Source organism: Zonotrichia albicollis, chromosome 9 (assembly GCF_047830755.1).
Source record: "Zonotrichia albicollis isolate bZonAlb1 chromosome 9, bZonAlb1.hap1, whole genome shotgun sequence".
Lineage (NCBI taxonomy): Eukaryota > Metazoa > Chordata > Aves > Passeriformes > Passerellidae > Zonotrichia > Zonotrichia albicollis.
The window spans coordinates 40931665-40954732 of NC_133827.1; the positions used below are offsets into that span (position 1 = coordinate 40931665).

The window sequence follows — 23068 nt, forward strand, 5'->3', positions numbered from 1 at the left end:
CATCCATGAAAGTGGATTTGGTGACAAGCACTGATGGCTTTGCCCAGTGGTTTGAGACTTTGGAGGCTCCTGTGCCATTTCCAAAGGATTGGGAGGGGAAAATTCCATCTGTTCCCTGGAGGGAAGCTGGAGCACCCCGTGCCAAGTGATGTCCCACTCCCTGTACCTGTCCAGCAGCTCTCACCTCAGTTTAACATTTCCAAATAAAGATGTATCAAGTAAAAAATAAAATTATTTTAATAGATCTTGATTAAGACAAACCATCAGCCGTGTTTTAACATCTATTTGTTCCAAGAGCATTTACACAGAGCAATCCCGTGGTGATCCCCTGGTGCTGCTGACACCAGCCCAGAGGAAAGGTTCCATGCTAAAATTCCAAGTCCAAATCCCACTGGAGCCCACCTTACCCAGCCAGCCTGGGCTGCTCCATGGCTTGGAAAGGCTGGGACAGACTGTCAGTGGGCTCCAGAGGAACCCCATCAGCTCTTGGCTTTGCCCTTTTTGGCAGGAAGTCTCCCCGTTGCTTCCAGGTATTTGTTGATGATTTCCTCCTGGGTGCTGGCTGAACAGGGGTGGTATTTGGAGTATTCCATGGTGTATTCCCCTTTTCCCTGCAGAGTTGGGGAAAGAAAGAGAGGATGGGCCACGTGCAACCCTGCTGGGCACAGAGCTCCTGTCAGTGAAGGGATCCCAGGGATCCTCCACCATCCCACCCAAACAAACTCCTCAGTACAGGAGAATTGTTTGGCCAGGAATTCCACAGCTCTGCTCTGATCTCATTCCCTGCTGCAGCTGCCAGGGACAGGATGATCCAATGAGCCCAAATTTACAGAATCAAACACGTTTTAGGAAAAAAGGACCAGGAGGACTCACCTCTGTGCAAGACCTCAGCTCTGTGGCATATCCAAACATATCGTTCAGTGGCACCTAAAATCCAAACACATTTGCTCAAAATGAGGATTTTTCCATCACTTTTGGGCTATCAGCTAATTAATCCCAATTATGACATAAAGAGTCAGTGCTGCCTGTAAACAGCTCTGATTTAATGGTCTGCTGTTGTAAAGTATCTGTTATTTTAATTAATTTATATTTGCAGTGTGTTTTCAGCAGAAAAACCTGAGAGTTTGAGTGCACCAGGAAGTGGAATATCCTAAATTCAGTGATGACTCAACCAGCAAGGTTTGAGGTATCTGCAGACATTCCTCTAAGGACAATTTGGGAAGCAGAAGGGCCACAGGGCGTGGCTGTCCTGAGCCCCTCACCCAGCAGGAAAACACCCAGTGATCCTCTCCAATCATTTTAAGAGGGAAATAAAAGAAGGAACATTGAAATCGAGTCACAATACAACTGTATCCTTATAAACTGAGGAAAACAATGGGATCCAAGATGGGAAAGGGGAGGAGCAGGGAGCACTGACCTCAGCATAGAGGGTGAAGTAGCCCTCGGAGCCGTCCTGGCCCGTGATGACGCCGTGGCGCCGGTTGATGCCGGCGATCACCGCCCCCTGGAACTCCACGGGAGCCACCACCTCCACGGCCATGATGGGCTCCAGGATGCGCACGGCAGCGTTCTCCATGGCTGCGGAGGGATGGGAACAGCGGTGCAACATCACTGAGGGGAGCCTGGGGCAAGGCACGCTGCTCCCGGGCACAGCAGCAGGAGGTTCGGGGTAATGTCAGGGGAAAACAACGAGTGACACGTGGAATTCCAGCTCCTGGCCTTTCCTTCCTGGAGCCACAATCACAGAATCATCAAGGCTGGAAAAGACCCCCAGGATCATCGAGACCAACCTTTGGCTGACAGCACTGTGATCCCTAAACCCCACAGTGAAATGACACATCCACACATTGTCCAAGCACCTCCAGGGACTGTCACCCCAGCACTCCCAAGGCAGCCCCTCCCAGTGTCCAACCTCTCCTTCAGTGAAGGAATGTTCCCTAAAAAAGGCCCACTTTGGCCAAACATTCTCTTCCTACCCCGTAAGGATGAAACCGGTGGTGCTGCTATACTGAATTCTAGAAAAACAGGATTTCCTTTGCACAGCCACAGGAATTATTGTGCCTCTCTCAGGAATTGTATAAACTCTTGTGCATGTTCTGCTCCATAAAACTGGGGAAGCTTTGGGGGGATGAAGGGAGGGAGGGATGAGGGGAGGGGAGGGGAGGGGATGGGATGGGATGGATGGATGGAATAGGCAGGTGGATGGATGGATGGATGGATGGATGGATGGATGGATGATGGATGGATGGATGATGGATGGATGGATGATGGATGATGGATGGATGATGGATGGATGGAACAGGCAGGTGGGTGGATGGATGGATGGAATACATAGAATAGATGGATGGATGGATGGAATAGGCAGGTAGGTGGGTGGATGGATGATGGATGGATGGATGGATGGATGGAATAGATGGATGGATGGATGATGGATGGATGGAATAGGCAGGTGGGTGGATGGATGGATGGATGATGGATGGATGGATGGATGATGGATGGATGGATGATGGATGGATGGATGGATGGATGGATGGATGATGGATGGATGGATGGATGGATGGAATAGGCAGGTGGGTGGATGGATGGAATAGGCAGGTGGATGGATGGATGGATGGATGGATGGAATAGGCAGGTGGGTGGATGGATGGATGGATGGATGGATGGAATAGGCAGGTGGGTGGGTGGATGGATGGATGGATGGATGGAATAGGCAGGTGGATGGATGGATGGATGGATGGATGGATGGATGGATGGATGGGTGGATGGATGGAAGGAATACATTGGATGGATGGATGGATGGATGGATGGATGGATGGATGGATGGATGGAATAGGCAGGTGGATGGATGGATGGATGGATGGGTGGATGGATGGAAGGAATACATTGGATGGATGGATGGATGGATGGATGGAATAGATAGAATAGATGGATGGATGGGATGGATGGAATGGATGGATGGATGGATGGAATAGGCAGGTGGATGGATGGATGGATGGAATACATAGAATAGATGGATGGATGGATGGATGGATGGAATAGGCAGGTGGGTGGGTGGGTGGATGGATGGATGGATGGATGGATGGAATACATAGAATGGATGGATGGAAGGATGGATGGGTGGATGGGTGGATCCCAGCCAGCAGGAGGCTGTACCTTGTTTGAGGGCTCCCTCCCCTGCCCTGATGAAGGAGATCTCGTTGGAATCCACCATGTGGTGGGCGCCGTCCTCCAGCACGAAGCGCACGCCGGAGATGCGGTGTCCCGAGAGCAGACCCTTCTCACAGGCATCTCTGAACCCCTGGGGATGAACAACAGCTCCTGTCACCAGCAGGGACTGCAGCCTCTGCCACCTCAGCTGGATTGTACAAACAAAACCCACACAACCAGGAAAAACGGCCTCAGGGTTTGCTTTGTAACAGAACCCACGGCCAAACCCCAAAGAATGCTCAGTGTGGAAAGAGCTCTTGCCTGGAGAACAAGATTCCTTTAAGGTTATAGTTTTTTCAGGATCTGGCAAAAATCTTAAAGTGTTGCAGCATGGAAAAATGAAGGAATAATTGTAGGTTATTACAGGAATTCCAAGATGTTGGTAGGTTAATTAAAGCTGTGTGTAATAAATTATACAGTGAGGCAGTCACAGAGGAGATAAAGAAAGAGAATTTGGGAACTGAGGCAGGAAATGCAGCTTAATTACAATTTCCTCTATAACTGGCCTCAGAGAAGTCACAGAAGAATTGGGGTTGGAAGGAGAATTGTGAAACCACAACCAGAAGCAGAAGAGGCCAGGAAAAAGCAGCTTGAGCAGGAGGCTCTCACAAGGGAAACAGAGGCAGCACACATCACCAAAAACAACAGCAGCTCCTGAATTCACTGGAAACCCCAGGAATGCAAGGCATGGAGTAAAACCACACAGCTGTGATCCCGCTGCCACTGGAGCAGCAGGAAAAGCCTCCTTTCCTGGTCAGGCAGGCACAGCAGACGTGGGTGGTGCTGCAGGAACACAAGAGCAATCAGGATTTTCTGTGTCACACAGGGCTCTGTACCTTTTCCACAGCGGGCACAAACTGCTTGGGAATATTTGTGCCAATGGTTCTGTCCTCAAACTCCAGTTTGGTGAAGTCCTCTGGCTCCAGGGGCTCCAGCACTCCGATCACTTTGCCGTACTGGCCGGCTCCTCCCGACTGCTTCTTGTGGGTGAACTCAAACCTAAACCCAACAAGCCCCCAAACACCAGGTCACCCGTGAAACCATCCACAGCTTTCTGTGGAAAACACTCCCATTCTGCATTTCAGACAAGCACAGACTGGTTTGGGCTGGAAAGGAATTTAAATTCAAAAATTCCATGGGCAGGGACACTTTCTGCTACCCAAGGCTGCTCCAAGCCCCGTCCAACCTGGACACTTTCAGGGAGCAGCCACAAATTCCCTGGAACACCTGTGCTGGGGCCTCCCCGCCCTGCCGGGAAGGATTCCCGGCCGATTTCCCATCCAAGGCTGTGTGACACACGCTATCTATCCCAGCGCAGGGATGCTCTGCCGGGCCTCCCCGCCCTGCCGGGAAGGATTCCCTGCCGATTTCCCATCCAAGGCTGTGTGACACGCTATCTATCCCAGCGCAGGGATGCTCTGCCGGGCCTCCCCGCCCTGCCGGGAAGGATTCCCTGCCCATTTCCCATCCAAGGCTATCTATCCCAGCGCAGGGATGCTCTGCCCCCAGCGCCCGGCCCTGCCCGGAGCCCGCCCCGGCCCCGCCCGGCGCTTCCTGCGGGAGGAGGAAGCGGCTCCCGGGCCGTCCATGGAGCTGCATCCCGGCCGCTTCCCGGCCGCCCGCGCCGCCGCCGTGGCCGTGGGGTACCTGCGGTACCTGCGGGGCGGCCCCGGCACCGGGCTGCGGCTGCGGGAGCTGCGCCGGGCACGGCGCCAGGTGAGCGGCGGGGAGCGGGAACGGGGAGCGGGAACGGCAGCTGGCACCGGGAACCGGCACTGGCACCGGGAACCGGCACCGGGAACAGGAACCGGCACCGGGAACGGGGAACGGCAGCTGGCACCGGGAACCGGCATGGGAACGAGAGCCGGGAACCGGCGCCGGGAACCAGGACGGGAACCGGGAGCCAGAAGCCAACACGAGAACCGGCACTGGCACCGGGAACCGGCACCGGGAACAGGAACCGGCACTGGGAACCGGCACTGGGAACCGGGAACCGGCACTGGGAACAGGAACCGGCACCGGCACCGGGAACGGCAGCTGGCACCGGGAACCGGCATAGGAACGAGAACCGGGAATCAGCACCGGGAACGGGAACCGACGCCGGGAACCCGAAGCCAGAAGCCAACACGGAACCGGCACTGGCACCGGGACGGGCTTTCCCCACGGAGCGGGCGGAGCTCGGGCACAGCCGCACGGGAGGTGTGGAGGTCCCGCTCCGGGGACATCCCAAACCCGCCGTGCGCGCCCCGGTGGCACCGCTCCGGTGACCCTGCCTTGTGCCATGTCCTTCCCAGCCCCAGCTCCGGGCTGGTGGCGCTGTCACCGCGGGGTGACACCGCCCGTGTGTCACCTGTGGGGACAGCGCCGCGCAGAGAGCCCTGCCCTGGGCGCGGCACCGGCACCGGGCCGGCAGGAACCTCCCGGGAGGAGGAGGAGGAGGAGGAGGGTGCTGGGTGCTCCTGTGCGTGCCGGGACACGGAACAGCCCTGCCCTGGCTCTGCAGGGACAGCTGGCACGGCAAAGCTGGCACGGCAAAGCTGGCACTGCGGGGGCACAGCAAACCCCTCCCAAAGCAAGGGCACAGCAAAGCTGGCACTGCAGGGACACCTGGCACTGCAGGGACACAGCAAAGCTGGCACAGCAAAGCTGGCACTGCAGGGACACCTGGCACTGTGGGGACACAGCAAACCCCCTCCCAAAGCAAGGGCACAGCAAAGCTGGCACTGCGGGGACACAGCAAAGCTGGCACAGCAAAGCTGGCACTGCAGGGACACCTGGCACTGTGGGGGCACAGCAAACCCCTCCCAAAACAAGGGCACAGCAAACCCCACCTGCTCCCTTCTTTACAGCCAGAAAAATACAGGGCATGATCCAGTTCATAATAACCTGCAAAACTGAATTAATAGAAGGAAGCACTGAAGGCTTTTAGGGGAGTATTTAACTAAGCAGCAAATTGTTGTGTAGAATTACACAGGAGCCCAGAATTGGCAATTCAGGGTGTTCAAGGATAGAAGTGAGTGTGGAGAGGCCCTGGCACAGAGTGCCCATCCCTGGCAGTGCCCAAGGCCAGGCTGGATGGGACTTGGAGCAACCTGGGACAGTGGGAGGTGTCCCATGGCAGGGGTCACACTGGATGGGATTTAAGGTCCCTTCCAACCCAAACATGCTGGGATGCTCTGATTTTGTCCAGGATGCAACCATTCAGCATTTGCCAAAATAAATGTTATTCATATTTTCCCTTTTTTAGGACATTGATGGTGTGGGGCACAGGTACTACCTGGACCTGGAGCTGGAGGATGTTCTGGACAAAGTGAGTCCCTCTGGTTTCATTACACAGCAATTAATACTTTGAATCATGCTCCTGATTTTTCTGTGCTGCCAATCAGGCCCCAAAAAGGCTGAATTTGAACCAAAAGGAACCCACTGACCACGAGGTACCTTCCACTACACCACCAGGCAATGGTGCAGGGAGGACAAGGACATTTCAGTGTCACCCAGCTCCACCTGAACAGCACCAGGGACATTCTGCACCCCAACCCTGCCCCTCCATCATTGCAGAAAGCAAATCCCACCCAAGGGACATTCTGCACCCCAACACTGCAGACAGCAAATCCCACCAAGGGACATTCTGCACCCCAACACTGCCCTTCCATCACTGCAGAAAGCAAATCCCACCCAAGGGACGTTCTGCACCCCAACACTGCCCCTCCATCACTGCAGAAAGCAAATCCCACCCAAGGGACATTCTGCACCCCAACACTGCCCCTCCATCACTGCAGAAAGCAAATCCCACCCCAGGGACATTCTGCACCCCAACACTGCCCCTCCATCACTGCAGAAAGCAAATCCCACCCAAGGGACATTCTGCACCCCAACACTGCCCTTCCATCATTGCAGACAGCAAATCCCACCCCAGGGACATTCTGCACCCCAACACTGCAGAAAGCAAATCCCACCCAGGGACATTCTGCACCCCAACACTGCCCCCTCCATCACTGCAGAAAGCAAATCCCACCCCAGGGACATTCTGCACCCCAACACTGCCCCCTCCATCACTGCAGACAGCAAATCCCACCAAGGGACATTCTGCACCCCAACACTGCCATTCTATCATTGCAGAAAGCAAATCCCACCCAAGGGACATTCTGCACCCCAACACTGCCCCCTCCATCAGTGCAGAAAGCAAATCCCACCAAGGGACATTCTGCACCCCAACACTGCCCCTTCAATCATTGCAGAAAGCAAATCCCACCCAAGGGACATTCTGCACCCCAAAACTGCCTTTCTATCACTGCAGAAAGCAAATCCCACCCCAGGGACATTCTGCACCCCAACACTGCCCTTCCATCACTGCAGACAGCAAATCCCACCCAAGGGACATTCTGCACCCCAACACTGCCCTTCCATCACTGCAGACAGCAAATCCCACCCAAGGGACATTCTGCACCCCAACACTGCCCTTCCATCAGTGCAGAAAGCAAATCCCACCCAAGGGACATTCTGCACCCCAACACTGCCCCTCCATCAGTGCAGACAGCAAATCCCACCCAAGGGACATTCTGCACCCCAACACTGCCCCCTCATCACTGCAGAAAGCAAATCCCACCCAAGGGACATTCTGCACCCCAACACTGCCCCTCCATCACTGCAGAAAGCAAATCCCACCCAAGGGACATTCTGCACCCCAACACTGCCCCCTCATCACTGCAGAAAGCAAATCCCACCCAAGGGACATTCTGCACCCCAACACTGCCCCCTTCTATCACTGCAGAAAGCAAATCCCACCAAGGGACATTCTGCACCCCAACACTGCCCCTCCATCACTGCAGACATCAAATCCCACCCCAGGGACATTCTGCACCCCAACATTGCCCCCTCCATCACTGCAGACAGCAAATCCCACCAAGGGACATTCTGCACCCCAACACTGCCCCTCCATCATTGCAGAAAGCAAATCCCACCCCAGGGACATTCTGCACCCCAACACTGCCCCTCTATCATTGCAGACAGCAAATCCCACCCAAGGGACATTCTGCACCCCAACACTGCCCTTCCAGCACTGCAGAAAGCAAATCCCACCCAAGGGACATTCTGCACCCCAACACTGCCCTTCCAGCACTGCAGAAAGCAAATCCCACCCAAGGGACATTCTGCACCCCAACACTGCCCTTCCAGCACTGCAGAAAGCAAATCCCACCCAAGGGACATTCTGCACCCCAACACTGCCCTTCCAGCACTGCAGAAAGCAAATCCCACCCAAGGGACATTCTGCACCCCAACACTGCAGAAAGCAAATCCCACCCCAGGGACATTCTGCACCCCAACACTGCCCTTCTATCATTGCAGAAAGCAAATCCCACCCAAGGGACATTCTGCACCCCAACACTGCCCCTCCATCACTGCAGACAGCAAATCCCACCCAAGGGACATTCTGCACCCCAACACTGCCATTCTATCATTGCAGAAAGCAAATCCCACCAAGGGACATTCTGCACCCCAACACTGCCCCTTCAATCATTGCAGAAAGCAAATCCCACCAAGGGACATTCTGCACCCCAACACTGCAGAAAGCAAATCCCACCCAAGGGACATTCTGCACCCCAACACTGCCCCTCCATCACTGCAGAAAGCAAATCCCACCTTCAAACACTCACAGAAATGCCAGGAATTTAACCTTGTCTTAAATATCCACAAACCTCCGAGGACCAGACTCAGAGCAAACAGTAACTACATACAAATGACATTTTCAGAAGTGCAAATGAGCCTGGTTATACACACTATCAGCTAATAATGCCCATCATTAACTCTGCCACAGGACAGGACTGTGGGCTGCACTGCTGAGGTTCTGTTTCACCTGGGCAGCAAAACCTCTGCTCCAGATGTGCAGCTGACAGTGCAGGGAGAGCTCAGCAGCACAGAGGAGGCAGACAAGGAGTTCTACCAGCGGATCAGGAGCCTGGAAAAGGAGCTTGTGGCTGAGAACATCCCAGGTACAGGCCAGGGCTGGGACAGGGCTCAGCCTCTCTCTCTTTATGGGGGTCTGCAGTCACAGCCAGTGCATTTATTGCTGATCCTGAGAGTTCTGGAAAAGCAGCTGGCACTGGCACCTGCTCCCTCTGAGGGTGTCCTGGCACAAGGGCACAACGAGGGGCTGCTCTCACCCCAGAGCCAGCCCTGGGATTTCTGTTCAGAGCAAAGAGTGGAGCAGAACACCCTGGAGGTGCCCCAGGCCAGGCTGGACGGGGCTGGAGCAGCCTGGGACAGTGGGAGGTGTCCCTGCCATGGCTGGGGTGGCTCTGGGTGGGATTTAAGGGCCCTTCCCACCCAAACCATTCGGGGCTGTGTGAAGTGGGATGTGTGAAGTGTCTCCTGTGGTGCTGGAGCAGCTGTTCCCAAGCTGGGGAATGTTGTAATCCTCACTGCAGTGTTGTTCTTGCCTCTCTGCTGGGGCTCTTCTCCATTCTCTGCAGCACAGTCCTTCCTGTCTTCTCAGGGGCTCCTCCTGGGCTCTCCACCCACCCCTATTTATCTCAGTTACCTTCACGAGCTACAGCTGCTGCCCAACTAAGGACCCTGCAGCTGCAGCTCGTTTGGAGCAACTGGGACCCACACAGATCCCACAGTACAACATATACTCAGGCCCCCACATTGGCACACACAGATCTTACAATACAACATATACTCAGGCCCCCACAGGGGAAGGCAGTGTGGCAGGATTGGAGCCCTGTGTGAGGTGGCAACGCTCTGTGAAGGGCCCTCATTCACACCCAGGGTTTGTTTTGCCTGCAGACAGCCACGGGAACGTTCCCCCAGAGCTGGAGCCCATCCACCTGCTGGCCTGGGCGGCCTCTGGCTACGTGATCTGGCAGAATTCCACTGAAAACACCAACCTCAGCCTTGCCCAAGTGAAACACGTGAAGCAAGTGGTGAGTTACCAGCAGGGACAGAATCCCAGACTGGGATGGGATGGGATGGGATGGGATGGGATGGGATGGGATGGGATGGGATGGGATGGGATGGGATGGGATGGGATGGGATGGGATGGGATGGAGGGACCTTCAAGCTCATTCCCATTCCCCCTGCATGGGCAGGGACACCTTGCACAGCCCAGGGTGCCCCAACCCATCCAGCCTGGCCTTGGCTTTCCCTGCAAAGTACTCCTGAGCTAAGCAGCTGTGGCAAGGACAATAAATTGAATTAACAAAATTCCTCAGATCCTCCCAGTTCTGCTGTGTTCTGTTAGAGAAAATCGATTCCGAGTTAAAAATAACCCTGAAGTGATCATCAGCTTTAAATTCAAGGCAATTTTCCACAGGAGCCAGGAAAAAGCAGCAGGATTTGGTGTTTAGAAAACAGAAAGCTCCAGAAGTTTTGTCCCTCTGGACAGACAGTGAATTCCCAGGAAGTTCTGGGTCTGAAGGAAAGACAGGAATTCCTTGTGGGAGGAGGATCTGTGAATGTTTTGCTCCCTCTGATGGCATTTTAGAGAATTCACAGCTGCTGCAGGGCTGTGCACCAGCAAGACTTTAAAGATTTTCTCTAACAAACTTAGGGATGAAGGAGAGAAATAATGATTAACTAACCCAGATTAACTGCCATCTCTCCAGCTTTGTCCTTTTCCCTGAAAACACAGGAAAAGAATCTATTCCAAAGGCCAGGGGTTATTTTGTCACTCAGAACCCCTGGCTGTCACTCACAGAAAGGCCTCTGGAGTGTCCTTACCCTCCTGACAATTTTATTTGGGATTGTTTGGGTTAAACTGACACCTGCTGGAATGAGGTGTTCCCATCCCAAAGAATTCCTGACAGACCTGGTCTCTGCAAGGCAGGAATCAGCAGCTTAAAGCTTTGCATTCACTGTCTCCAGTGCAGCTTTGGTGAGCACAGAAATTCAAACCAGGAGCTTTTAATTTTGTTACAATGCCTGGGCTCCACCTGCTTCATTTGTGATCAGGAGCTGCCAGTTTTATCTGAAATCCATGAGGGAATTTTTGTGATAACCACAGAGAACTGAAACACTTTTTCTGAGGTGGGAGAATCCCCAAATTCAGCCCTTTTCATCCTGTCTTTGCAGAAAAGAAATGATGATGATCTTCAGTTTGACTTTGTGGTTCTACTCCATGAAATGGTGTCCCAGGTAAATAATTTCATTTCTAAAAAGCCTTTTTTGGGTGTTTTAGCCCTGCAGCTGGGTGAGCTCCAGCTCAGACCCAGATCTGATGCTGCAGGGTGAGCTCAGGTCCCCATCCCTGCCTGTCTCAGCATTCCAGGAACAGCAGCAGCAGCTCCAGCTGCTCTGGGGCTTTGCTGGGAATGGCTGAGGCTCAGTGCTGGTCCCCCACAGGGAGATCCCTCCTTGGGAGATCCCAGTGCCACAGTGGGCAGGGATAAAGGGAAGGGGCAGCTGGAGCATCCTGGATGCTGAATTCCAGCTGGGCTGTGGATCCTCCATGGCCTGGGACAATCCCAGTAACCCCCAGCAGAAACCCTCCCAGAACAGCATTTACATCTGTGCTACTCTCCAGCAAAACTCTGGCATCTGAGCAGGTGTTTTATAGGAAAACCACAGAAAATTGGGAAGGGAAGCTCCTGCTGTAATAACCCAGGGATCTCCCTCCCAGCCCCAGCCCCAGCTCCTGGCCCCCTGCACTGCCATTGCCTTGGGTTCATTCCCAGGTTTCCCATCAGGCAGCTCCTGGCTGGCCTGGGGGCACAGGGGCTGCTGACAGAGCTGTGTGTGCCCCACAGGAGGTGCTGCCCTGGGAGGTGACCCTGCTGTGGCACCCCCAGCGCGGGGCCCGAGTGCCCCAGAGCCGCGCCGGGGAGGCACGGAGATCCTGAGGGCAACTGGGAGCGACTGGGAGTGACTGGGAATACCCCTGAGAGCAACTGGGAGCACCACTGGGAACAACTGGGAGCAACTGGGAATACCCCTGAGAGCAACTGGGAGCAACTGGGAGCAACTGGGAATACCCCTGAGAGCAACTGGGAACAACTGGGAGTACCCAAGAACAACTGGGAACAACTGAGAGCAACTGGGAATACCCCTGAGAGCAACTGGGAACAACTGGGAATACCACTGGGAGCAACTGGGAATACCCCTGGGAGCAACTGGGAGCTCCTGAGAACACCTGGGAACAACTGGGAGCAACTGGGAATACCCCTGGGAGCAATTGGGAACAACTGGGAGCAACTGGGAACGACTGGGAATACCCCTGAGAGCAACTGGGAGCACCACTGGGAACAACTGGGAGCTCCTGAGAGCAACTGGGAATACCCCTGGGAGCAATTGAGAACAACTGGGAGCAACGGGGAGATCCTGAGAGCAACTGGGAACAACTGGGAACAACTGGGAATACCCCTGGGAGCAACTGGGAACACCCCTGGGAGCAACTGGGAATACCCCTGAAAGCAACTGGGAACAGCTGGGAATACCCCTGGGAGCAACTGGGAACAACTGGGAGCAACTGGGAGATCCTGAGAGCAACTGGGAGCATCCCTGAGAACTCCTGAGCACCTCTAGGAACAACTGGGAACAACTGGGAGCAACTGAGCACCCCTGGGAAGAACTGGGAAGAACTGGGAGCAACTGGGAGCAACTGGGAGCAACTGGGAAAAACTGGGAAAAACTGGGAAAAACTGGGAAAAACTGGGAAAAACTGGGAAAAACTGGGAAAAACTGGGAAAAACTGGGAAAAACTGGGAGCAACTGGGAAAAACTGGGAGCAACTGGGAGCAACTGGGAAAAACTGGGAAAAACTGGGAAAAACTGGGAAAAACTGGGAAAAACTGGGAAAAACTGGGAAAAACTGGGAAAAACTGGGAAAAACTGGGAAAAACTGGGAAAAACTGGGAAAAACTGGGAAAAACTGGGAAAAACTGGGAAAAACTGGGAGCAACTGGGAGCAACTGGGAGCAACTGGGAGCAACTGGGAGCAACTGGGAGCAACTGGGAAAAACTGGGAAAAACTGGGAAAAACTGGGAAAAACTGGGAAAAACTGGGAAAAACTGGGAAAAACTGGGAAAAACTGGGAAAAACTGGGAACATCCCTGAGAACTCCTGAGCAGCTCTGGGAACAACTGGGAACAACACTGGGAACAACTGAGCACCCCTGGGAAGAACTGGGAACAACTGGGAGCAATGGGAGCTCCTGAGAGCAACTGGGAACAACTGGGAGCAACTGGGAATACCCCTGGGAACAACTGGGAGCTCCTGAGAGCAACTGGGAACAACTGGGAATATCCCTGAGAGCAACTGGGAACAACTGGGAGCTCCCACAGCCGAAGCCGCAGGTGATGGGGAGGGTTCCAAGCACAGCACCAGACATGAAATGAAACCTCCCTGGGCATTTCTGATCCCAGAATTCCAAAGGGAGCTCCCCTCCCTCCCTCCCTCCCTCCCAGGGATGGATGCAGCAATTCCCAGCAGGAATACTCACGGCACAGGGGCGCAGATGTTCTCCCTGAAGGACACTTTGGGCTTCCCCATGGTGCAAGGACAGCCATATTCCCTCTCCATCCTCTGCAGGAGGAAACCCACACTGGTTAGGGTTATTCCTTTGGGATCTATTTAGTAACTTCATCAGGATTAATCACTTTTTTGGTTGGGGGCTGGATTGATTTTTGGGGCTTTTTTTTTTAATTAACAAATTATTCCCCATCAACTTCTTCAAGACATGCATCTTCAGATGCAGGGAAAGGAAACAAAATTAATTATGTTATTAAAATTCAAGTTTTTCAAGGCAAAAATCACTGTTTTCTTCATTTTGTCAATATTTAAGATACATCTTTTTGAGTTAAGATTAAAATATAGACATCAGGAATGAAACAAATCCCTCTAACTACTCCTTTCTCCCTACACCAGCTTTTATTAGGGAATGATACATTTAAAACCACAGAAAAAAGAGGATTTTTCTGTAGAAATTAATTATAATTAGGTATTATTAATTATCAGAAGCAAAAGCTACTAGAGCAAAGTGTAGTGTTTAATGCATTTTTTATGGATTGTACCAAATCCTAAAAATATTCCAGGCAAAATTTCCTTTTAGAAACCTTCAGAACAGAACCACTGGAGAGAAAGAACCTTCAAATGTTGACTTAAAAGTCCAACTTTGCAGCTGGAAGGAGCAGGGAGGAGGAAGAGGAGATGGGAGAAGAGGCAGAAGCAGAGTCCATGGATGTTACCTGGGCATAGATCTCCAGGTGCAGCTCCCCCATGCCAGACACAATGGTCTCCTTGCTCTCCTCATCAAAGTGGATCCTGAAGGTGGGATCCTCCCTGGTGAAGCGGCCCAGGCCCTTGGAAAACTTATCCAGGTCATTCTGAAACACCAGCCAAGATTTACTCAACACCCATCAGTCACTCCAAGAAAAAAAGCCCCAAGTTTTCCCATCCGTGCTGAGCATTTCTGCTCTCTGGGTTATTTTATGGGAGATTTATAACTCTTGATTAAGGTGTTAATTATTTATTTCAAACTCATGTTTCTGGCTGAGTGACAGCATCCAGCCCTGGGTTATCCAAAGGATAAAGTCTTGGATATTTGGGATAAAACACTTTCCAACAGTGCTTAGACTGTTCCATGAAATCACAAAGCAGCAAAGGGAGGGAAGAGGTTGGTCCAGAGGCTCCTACCTTGTTGGAAGGCTTCATAGCCACGGAAATGACGGGATCAGGGACATGGATGGATTCCTGTGTGGCCAAGGGAAAAGGGGATTATAAATTCCAGCAAAATCCTGGTGATGGCAGTGCCTGAGGCAGCCAGGGCCAGGGGCTCACCATGGAGATGGCAGTGCTGGTTTTATCCGTGAACGTGTCCCCGCTGGCACAGTCGATCCCAAAGAGGGCACAGATGTCCCCAGCATAAACTTCATTCACATCCTGAGGGAAGGAAAACTCCTCTGCACACAGCACTGGGATCAGAGCAGCTGGATCCCTGCAGGTGTCCAGGGCCAGGCTGGACAGGGTTGGGATCACCCTGGGACAGTGGGAGGTGTCCCTGCCCTTGTGGCTGGAGGATCCTTAAGGTCCCTTCCATCCCACACCATTCCAGGATTGATTCTGTCTTTCCCTCACACCCAAACTCCACCTGGATTGTAGATCCACAAACACTGTGTTTTAAGGCTTGACACTGAGCTTCTTAAAAACTTCCAGCTTGGTTAAAAACCCTGTAAATCTCCCTCTTTATTCAAAGGACAAGAGGGAGGGCTCAGCTTGGATCAATTCAGGATCAAACGAAGCAAAGGCCATCCTGTGCTTCAGGATCATCACCCAGGGTGACCCAGCAGTGCTGACCCACCCAGGGTGGGCCAGGGGCTGGCAGCCCATCCCTGGGCAGGGGCCCACTCACCTCCATGGTGTCCGAGTGCATCCGGACCAGTCTCTGCACCCTGACCTTCTTGCCCGTGCGGGTGTTGTAGATGTAATCTGACTTCTTCAGCATCCCCTGGTACACCCTGACGTAGGTCAACTGCCCAAACTTGCCAGCCTGCAAGCACAACCCACCAAGATCTGGTCATTCTGGGAACCACTGATGCCTCAGGTTTAGCTTTTCTATGTTTTTCACATTCTGTGCTGCTTCAGTGTGCAGTTCTGAGCTTCACATTCAGGGATGGTGAGCTCTGTGCACAGAGCAGGGAGACAAAACAATTCCTGCTCCAGCTGGGCACCAAGGACAAATGACCCCAATCTCAGCTCAGAGCACAAACCCCGTGGGCTGCAGAGAGAAAAACAAGCAGGGTGGGACTGCCTGGGCTAAAGCTGGGATGGGACAATGAACTGCAAGGTGCAAATGGAGCAGAACTGATCCCAGGGACAGAGCCCGGGAGCGCTCGTGCATTTTGGGGCCATTTTGGGTCATCTTGGGTGCAGCCCTGGCTGGGCTCTGGTGCTGCCCAAGGTGGATCCATGGAGGAGATGCTTTGGATAAATCCCTGCTTTATCCTGGGACTCAGCCCCTGCTCCAGGGCAGCCTGCACAAGGCATCAGCAGCACCCATTCCAAGCACCAGCTGCACTGACTGAATGTGGTGTGAGTTTCCACACTACTCATGGAATGAAAGATTCTTAACAGCTTTCATTTGGCTCTGCAATGGAATTTGGCAATTTTCTGAACCAATTTTTCACTCCCAAACCTTCCCAAGAGATACACGTTACCATGGAACATGGCCAGCCCATTTTGCATATTCCATAGGAATCCTGAAGTGCTGCTCTCTGAGTAGCAAACAACTTATTTGCCTTAATCTCTGCACTTTTTTCTCTCTGACTCTCTCATGTCCCATTGTTTCCAAGTGCAGGATTTTCCCCTGAAAATATTTCAATTCAGCCAACAACTCCCTAGATGTTCAAGTTTTAACTAAAAAAAATCAGGAAATACTTGAGGTCCAGAACCCACCCTGAAGTTCCAAACTGGCAGAGTTTATGGATTTTAGGGTTGAAGCCTTTTTTTTAAAAAAAAGAAGTTAAATTTCAACTGAAGTCAAATACAAACTGCTTTTCAGTATTAAGTGATTTAAAAGTCTGCTGTGGGTGAGTTTTGGTAGCACCACCTGGATTCTCTCCATGACTGTGGAAGGAGCAGAGTGGGACTCACCTCCAGCTTGAAGGCAAGGCCGATAAAAGGCTGGGAATCGTCACGAGCAGAGTTCAACAGGAACTTGGTTTGGTCCTGAGAATCCCTGAGAAACAGGGATGAGAGGGAGGAGAGGTTAGGAACCAACACAGGAGCTTCCCCCAAACATTGACAGGCTCTGCTGTTGGGGTTCACAGGTCTGGGTGGGCTCTGCTCCCAGGGACAGGGACAGGAGCAGGGGGAACGGCCTCAGGCTGGGCCAGGGCAGCTCAGGCTGGAATCAGCAGGAATTTCCCCATGGAAAGGGTGGTGAGGCCTTGGCAGGGGCTGCCCAGGGAGGTTTGGAATGTCCATCCCTGGAGGTGTCCCAGGAATTCCTGGAGGTGACACTCAGAGCTCTGGGTTGGGTGACAAAGGGAGGACTGGGCACAGCTTGGACTCAAAGATCCTGGAGCTCTTTTCCAGCCTCAGGGATTCTGGGATTCATGTCCATAAGAATAAAACACTATTTACAATTTGGGATGTGCTCCCTCCCCAAGGCAGGCCATGCTTTAAGGGCTGCCATCAATTCTAAAGAATTATCTGAATTATTATTAATTCTAAAGAATTATCTGAATTATTATTAATTCTAAAGAATTATCTTCCATTGTCCAAATGCAACACTGAATGTGGTAAAACCCCAGCACAGAGTAACCCTTGAATGAGAGAGGAGCTTTGGGATTTTGTGCCCAATGCTGGTGGCACTGTTTGACACCAATGGTAAAGGATTGTGGATCCTGTCAGGAATGTTTCTGCTTTGAAATTATTCCATGGAAAGCCAGAGTGGTGTGGGTGGGAAGGGTCCCTGAAGGCCATGCAGGGCCATGGGCAGGGACACTCCAGAGCACTCTGGCCACCCCTGCTGCTGCTGGATGCACTCACCCCTGGTTGAGGAGGGCGTAGTTCTCCACCTCAGCAGGGTTGGGAAGGTATTCCAGGACAGCATCCAGCAGTGGCTGCACCCCTTTGTTCTTCAGAGCACTTCCCACGAGGACAGGGGTGAAGGATTTCTGCAGCGTTGCCCTCCGGATTGCCAGCTGAAAAACATCCCTGTGAGCTCCTCCTGCAGCACAGCCCAACACCCTGGCTGTGCTGGGCCTCTCCTGGAGCACAGAGCTGCTCCCACAGTCCCCTGGACACCCCCCAACACAAGGGCTCCCCATAAAACCTGCTCTCCAGAATTCTCCAACAGACTGGGAACAACCTCCTCCTCCCTGGGGGAGCCTGGAGCTCAGCTGCAGTGACACAGCTCCAGCAAACAGAATCCCTGACACGCTGATTGAGGGAGGAGGGCACAGGCAGCCCAAGGGAGGTACCTTTAACTGTGCAGCCGTGGGAATCTTCTCCTCCAGGAACAGCTCCCCCAGGAGCTCGTCAGCGTCGGCCACGCACTCGATGAGCTCCCGGCGCCGCTCGGCCGCCTCTGCCCGCAGCTCCGCCGGGATCTCCTCCACCCTCACGGTCTGCCTGCACACACAGGGGCACGGGGACCCCGGGATGGCACAGGGACCCCGGGATGGCACAGGGAGCACAGAGACCCCGGGATGGCACAGGGACCCCGGGATGGCACAGGGACTCCCGGGATGGCACAGGGACTCCCGGGATGGCACAGGGACCCCCGGGATGGCACAGGGAGCACAGGGACCCCGGGATGGCACAGGGACCCCCAGGATGGCACAGGGATCCCCAGGATGGCACAGGGACCCCCGGGATGGCACAGGGACCCCCAGGAAATGCACAGGGAGCACACAGGGAGCACAGGGACCCCGGGATGGCACAGGGACCCCCAGGATGGCACAGGGATCCCCAGGATGGCACAGGGATCCCCAGGATGGCACAGGGACCCCCAGGAAATGCACAGGGAGCACACAGGGAGCACAGGGACCCCCAGGATGGCACAGGGACCCCGGGGTGGCACAGGGAGCACAGGGACCCCCAGGAAACACACAGAGGCACAGGGACCCCCAGGATGGCACAGGGACCCCCCAGGAAACACACAGGGAATACAGGGACCCCCAGGAAACACACAGGGAGCACAGCGACCCCCAGGAAACACACAGGGACCCCCAGGAAACACACAGGGACCCCCAGGATGGCACAGGGAGCACAGGGACCCCCAGGAAGCACACAGAGATCCCCAGGATTGCACAGGGACCCCCAGGATGGTACAGGGATCCCCAGGAAACACACAGGGAGCACAGGGACCCCCCCAGGAATCCCACAGGGATCAATCAGCCTGCCCACCCTGCGTGGGCGTGACCACCCTGACTGAGAACGATCCACCCTAGGAAAAAATCCCCTGTGAAGACCAGCGTGTTCTCTCTGGTGTGGGAGAGTCCTTCCCACTGCTGGCAGGGATCAGGGAAACCTCCCAGCAGCTCAGCCACAGCTGAGCTCCATCCCAGGGAGCCCCACACGCTGCAGGGTCCCTGCACAGAGCAGTCTCCTGCTTCTCCAGGTGGGGAGTGTGGCCACCACCCCGCCCTGCTGCAGCCACCCCCACCCAGAGCTCCCTGCAGGCCCCAGCACAAGCCCTTCCCAAATTTCCAGAGAGCTGGGTTGCACCTCTGAAGAGAAACTGCAGGAATTCCTCCCAGCTCCAGCCAGAAAAGAAGCGATTTCCAGGACTTACCCGAGTGCCCCATCAAAATAGATTGCTTTTTCTTCAATGAGATCTATAATTCCCTTAAAGTTTCCTTCCAGCCCAATTGGAATCTGAACAAAAGCTGCATTGTGTTTCAACTTGGATCTGAAAAAGGGAAAACAGGAATTATTGAATAAAAAAAGTAATTTCCATGTGTGCGCTCCAGATAGTCCTTCAGCAACATCCCCCTCCCACAAAATCCATGTTTTGTCCTTTGGACAGTGCCCAAATCTGCCAATGTGGATGAAAACCACCCAGTTGTGGTTTAGGGCTTTGTGTGCCACCTTTTGTATCCCAACAGGGAGCAATTCCCATGGGAAAGGCAGCAGGGGAAAGCAGTTTGAGACTGATTGCTTGATTAAAGGAGTTGCCTCCCCCTTAATGAGTATTAATGAGATTATCTCATGGATCAAATTAGGCAGGGAAAGGCTGGGAGTAAGCAGGACTTCCAGGAATCCCAAGCACTCTGTGTCACCTCCCTGCTGGAATTTCAGCAGCACTGGGATCTAGGGAAAACTAAGAGGCTGCTCTCAAAGTGGGTCCTGATACAGTTCCAACAAAAATAAACATCAACAAAATAAACACCAACAAAATAAACATCAAACCCCAGCCCTTGGGCACTGCAGGTTTTGGCTGACACCAATATCTGGGGGGTTTTGGGACAATGGAGATTTGTCCTGGGTCAGATCAGGATTTAACCCCGAGTCAGGAATTCTCCAAACTGCAGCTCCCAAGAGGAGCCTTTCCAACATTGTTCCTAATGAGCTGCCATGGGGATGGAGTTTCAGGAATCACTGTAAATGCCAAAACCTGAGCTGCTGCACTGCTCTGGCCGGGTTGGAGCCCATCCTGTCCAGTTTGTTGATGAAGGTGAGGAAGGGGACGTTGTAACGCTTCATCTGCCTGTTGACAGTGATGGTCTGGCACTGCACACCTCCCACGGCACAGAGAACCAGGATGGCTCCATCCAGCACCCTCAGAGACCTCTCCACTTCTATGGTGAAGTCCACATGGCCTGGATAACAAATAGAGATAATAATGATAAATGCACTGAAGTGATGGAGCTCAGAGTCATGGAATGCTTTGGGTGGGAAGGGACCTTAAACCCCATTCCAGCCCTGCCATGGCAGGGACACCTCCCACTGTCCCAGGCTGCTCCAAGCCCCATCCAGCCTGGCCCTGGGCACTGCCAGGGATGCAGGGGCAGCCCCAGCTGCTCTGGGCACTGTGCCAGGGCCTGCCCACCCTCCCAGGGTACAATTCCTTCCCAATACCCCATCCATCCCTGTGTCAGTTTGAGCCCATCACTCCACGTTCTATCACAGCCAGGGACACAAAGATGCAGCCCATTCCCTGTATCCATGAGAACAGCAATCCCCAGGTGCTGCCAGCTGCCCGTACCTGGCGTGTCAATGATGTTGATGTTGGTGTCCTTCCACATGGTGTAAGTGGCTGCAGACTGGATGGTGATGCCCCGCTGTCGCTCCAGCTCCATGGAGTCCATGACAGCTCCAACTCCATCCTTACCTTTCACCTTAGGAGAAATTAAAAACTTAGCTCAAGGAGTTTGCTAAGAATTCATATCCCATCCCTGGAAGTGTCCAAGGCCAGGCTGGCCAGGCTGGTTGCTTGGAGCAACCTGATCTGTGGAAGGTGTCCCTGCCCAGGGCAGGGGGTGGGATGGGTGAGTTTTAAGCTCTCTTCCCACCCAAACCATTCTATGATATTGTGAATCCACATGTAGGGGTGATGCTGCATGGACTGAGCATCCTCCCTCATGCACAAAAACACAGTGTGGAGGTGAGTGGCAGGAAGATCCCGATGGGAGCTCAGCCCAACCTCGTGCATCTGCGCGATCCTGCCCGTGTAGAACAGGATCCGCTCTGTCAGCGTGGTCTTGCCGGAGTCGATGTGAGCGGAGATGCCGATGTTCCTGATCCTCTCGTTGGGAAGGACCCCCGAGGAGCAGTGCCGGCACGAGGTCAGCAGGAGCTGCAAGGCAAGATGAGGGCACCGGCTCAGCCAGGGGTGATCCAACACAGCTCACAGGACACCAGCAAAGGGACCAGGGGAAACGGCCTCAAGCTGGGCCAGGGGAGGCTCAGGCTGGACACCAGCAGGAATTTCTCTATGGAAAGCGTGGTCAGGCTTTGGCAGGGTTTGCCCAGGGAGGTTTGGAGTGCCCAACCCTGGAGGTGTCCCAGGAATTCCTGGAGGTGGCACTCTGTGCTCTGGGCAGGGGACAAGGTGAGCATCGGGCACAGCTGGGACTCGATGGTCTTGGAGGGCTTTTCCAAGGTAATTTATTCTGGGATTCACTGTGCCCATGGCTAAACTGCCAAACCCTTCTCCACGGCCTCCTGTCAATCTATGGCGAACCGGTCACCTCAAGCCGAGTGGCCTTTCCAGGGTCACCTCGGAGCTGTCACCGCACCGCGCACCGCGCCCCGCTGCCCATTCCCGGTTTCCCTGTCCCCATCCATGTGACCGCGGGCTGCTCGTTCCCTGCAGCTGCTGCTGTCCCTCCGCCCTCCATCCCTTCTGCTCCCGGCCCCCTCCCCACCCTGAGGCGCCGTCCCCTCATGTGGGACCTCCGCCGCCGGTACCTGGATGTGCTGCGGGCGGCCGGGGGCCAGCCCGGCCCGTAACACCCTGAGCATGGCCCCGGCTGCGGCTGCGGCCCCGCTCCCGGCTCTAATCCCGGCTCCAATCCCGGCTTCAGCCCCGGGTCGCTCCCGCCTCTTCCGGGGCCTCGCGCAGGCGCCGCGGTCCCGTCCGGTCCCTCACGGGCTCGTTCGGCTGCGGCGGGAGCCCCAGGGGCGGAATGGAGAGGGGAGGCTCTCACTGCCCGGCCCCTCACGGGCTCCCCTGGCTGCGGCGGGAGCCCCAGGGGCGGCATGGAGAGGGGGGGTTCTCACTGCCCGGCCCCTCACGGGCTCGCTCGGCTGCGGCGGGAGCCCCAGGGGCGGCATGGAGAGGGGGGGTTCTCACTGCCCGGCCCCTCACGGGCTCGCTCGGCTGCGGCGGGAGCCCCAGGGGCGGCATGGAGAGGGGGGGTTCTCACTGCCCGGCCCCTCACGGGCTCCTCTGGCTGCGGCGGGAGCCCTGAGGGGGGAATGGAGAGGGAAGGTTCTCATCTCGCCCCCAGCCCCTCAGGGAGCGGTGGCATCGGGAGGGGAGGCTCGCACTGCCCGGCCCATCACGCGCCCCTCAGGGAGCGGCACCGGGCGGGAGCCCTGAGGGGGGAATGGAGAAGGGAGGCTCGCACCGAGCCCATCCCGGAGCGCCCTCGGGCTGGTCCCTTCCCGGGAGCCATCCTGAACCAGCCGTGGAGTCCCGGTGTGCGGAATTCTCCGAGTGCGGCCTGAAAGGGGCGGATTTCAGCCGAACCACGGAGCGGGACGGAGCCGGCATCGGCGGCGGGGTCACAGCCCGGGAGTTTGGGAATTAGGGGGAACTAAAAACAGCTGGAGCCGGAGGGGGGATGAAGTGCCGGGGGAGGGGAACACCAGGCTGGGATGGGGCACAGGGACCCGTTTGGAACACGCTGTTAAAATCTACTCTTGATACAAAATTTCTCCCCGGGAGCTGCTTTTCATACCTGCTAAGGT

General features: G+C 54.5%; 2 protein-coding genes across 2 annotated transcripts; one reads left to right on the forward strand and one right to left on the reverse strand.

Annotated features, from left to right (window-relative positions):
* Positions 1–214: 214 nt before the first annotated feature.
* GFM1 (G elongation factor mitochondrial 1) lies at positions 215–22223 on the reverse strand. The gene is made up of 18 exons (XM_074547532.1): positions 22064–22223; positions 21297–21449; positions 20859–20991; positions 20268–20472; positions 19446–19562; positions 18130–18280; positions 17696–17850; positions 16796–16880; positions 15555–15692; positions 14984–15085; positions 14840–14896; positions 14392–14529; positions 13647–13729; positions 4044–4206; positions 3154–3298; positions 1418–1578; positions 874–927; positions 215–611 (listed from the first exon to the last, which is right to left on the reverse strand). Exons 1-18 carry the CDS (start codon positions 22115–22117, stop codon positions 480–482), a joined length of 2226 nt encoding a protein of 741 aa, XP_074403633.1. The 5' UTR covers positions 22118–22223; the 3' UTR covers positions 215–479.
* On the forward strand, positions 4728–18281 carry LXN (latexin). Its single transcript, XM_074547537.1, is given in 7 exon segments — positions 4728–4923; positions 6455–6517; positions 9023–9197; positions 9997–10133; positions 11281–11343; positions 16347–16376; positions 16378–18281. Coding segments are annotated over 7 exon segments (732 nt in total). The 5' UTR covers positions 4728–4794; the 3' UTR covers positions 16513–18281.
* Positions 22224–23068: the final 845 nt, after the last annotated feature.

Coding starts and splice junctions, on each gene's coding strand:
- GFM1 (XM_074547532.1), bottom strand. CDS start 22,117: ATGCTCAGGGTGTTACGGGCCGGGCTGGCCCCCGGCCGCCCGCAGCAC. Junction 20,473..20,858: donor CAACATCATTGACACGCCAG/GTACGGGCAGCT, acceptor TTTGTTATCCAG/GCCATGTGGACTTCACCATA. Junction 612..873: donor AGCTGAGGTCTTGCACAGAG/GTGAGTCCTCCT, acceptor CCAACTCTGCAG/GGAAAAGGGGAATACACCAT.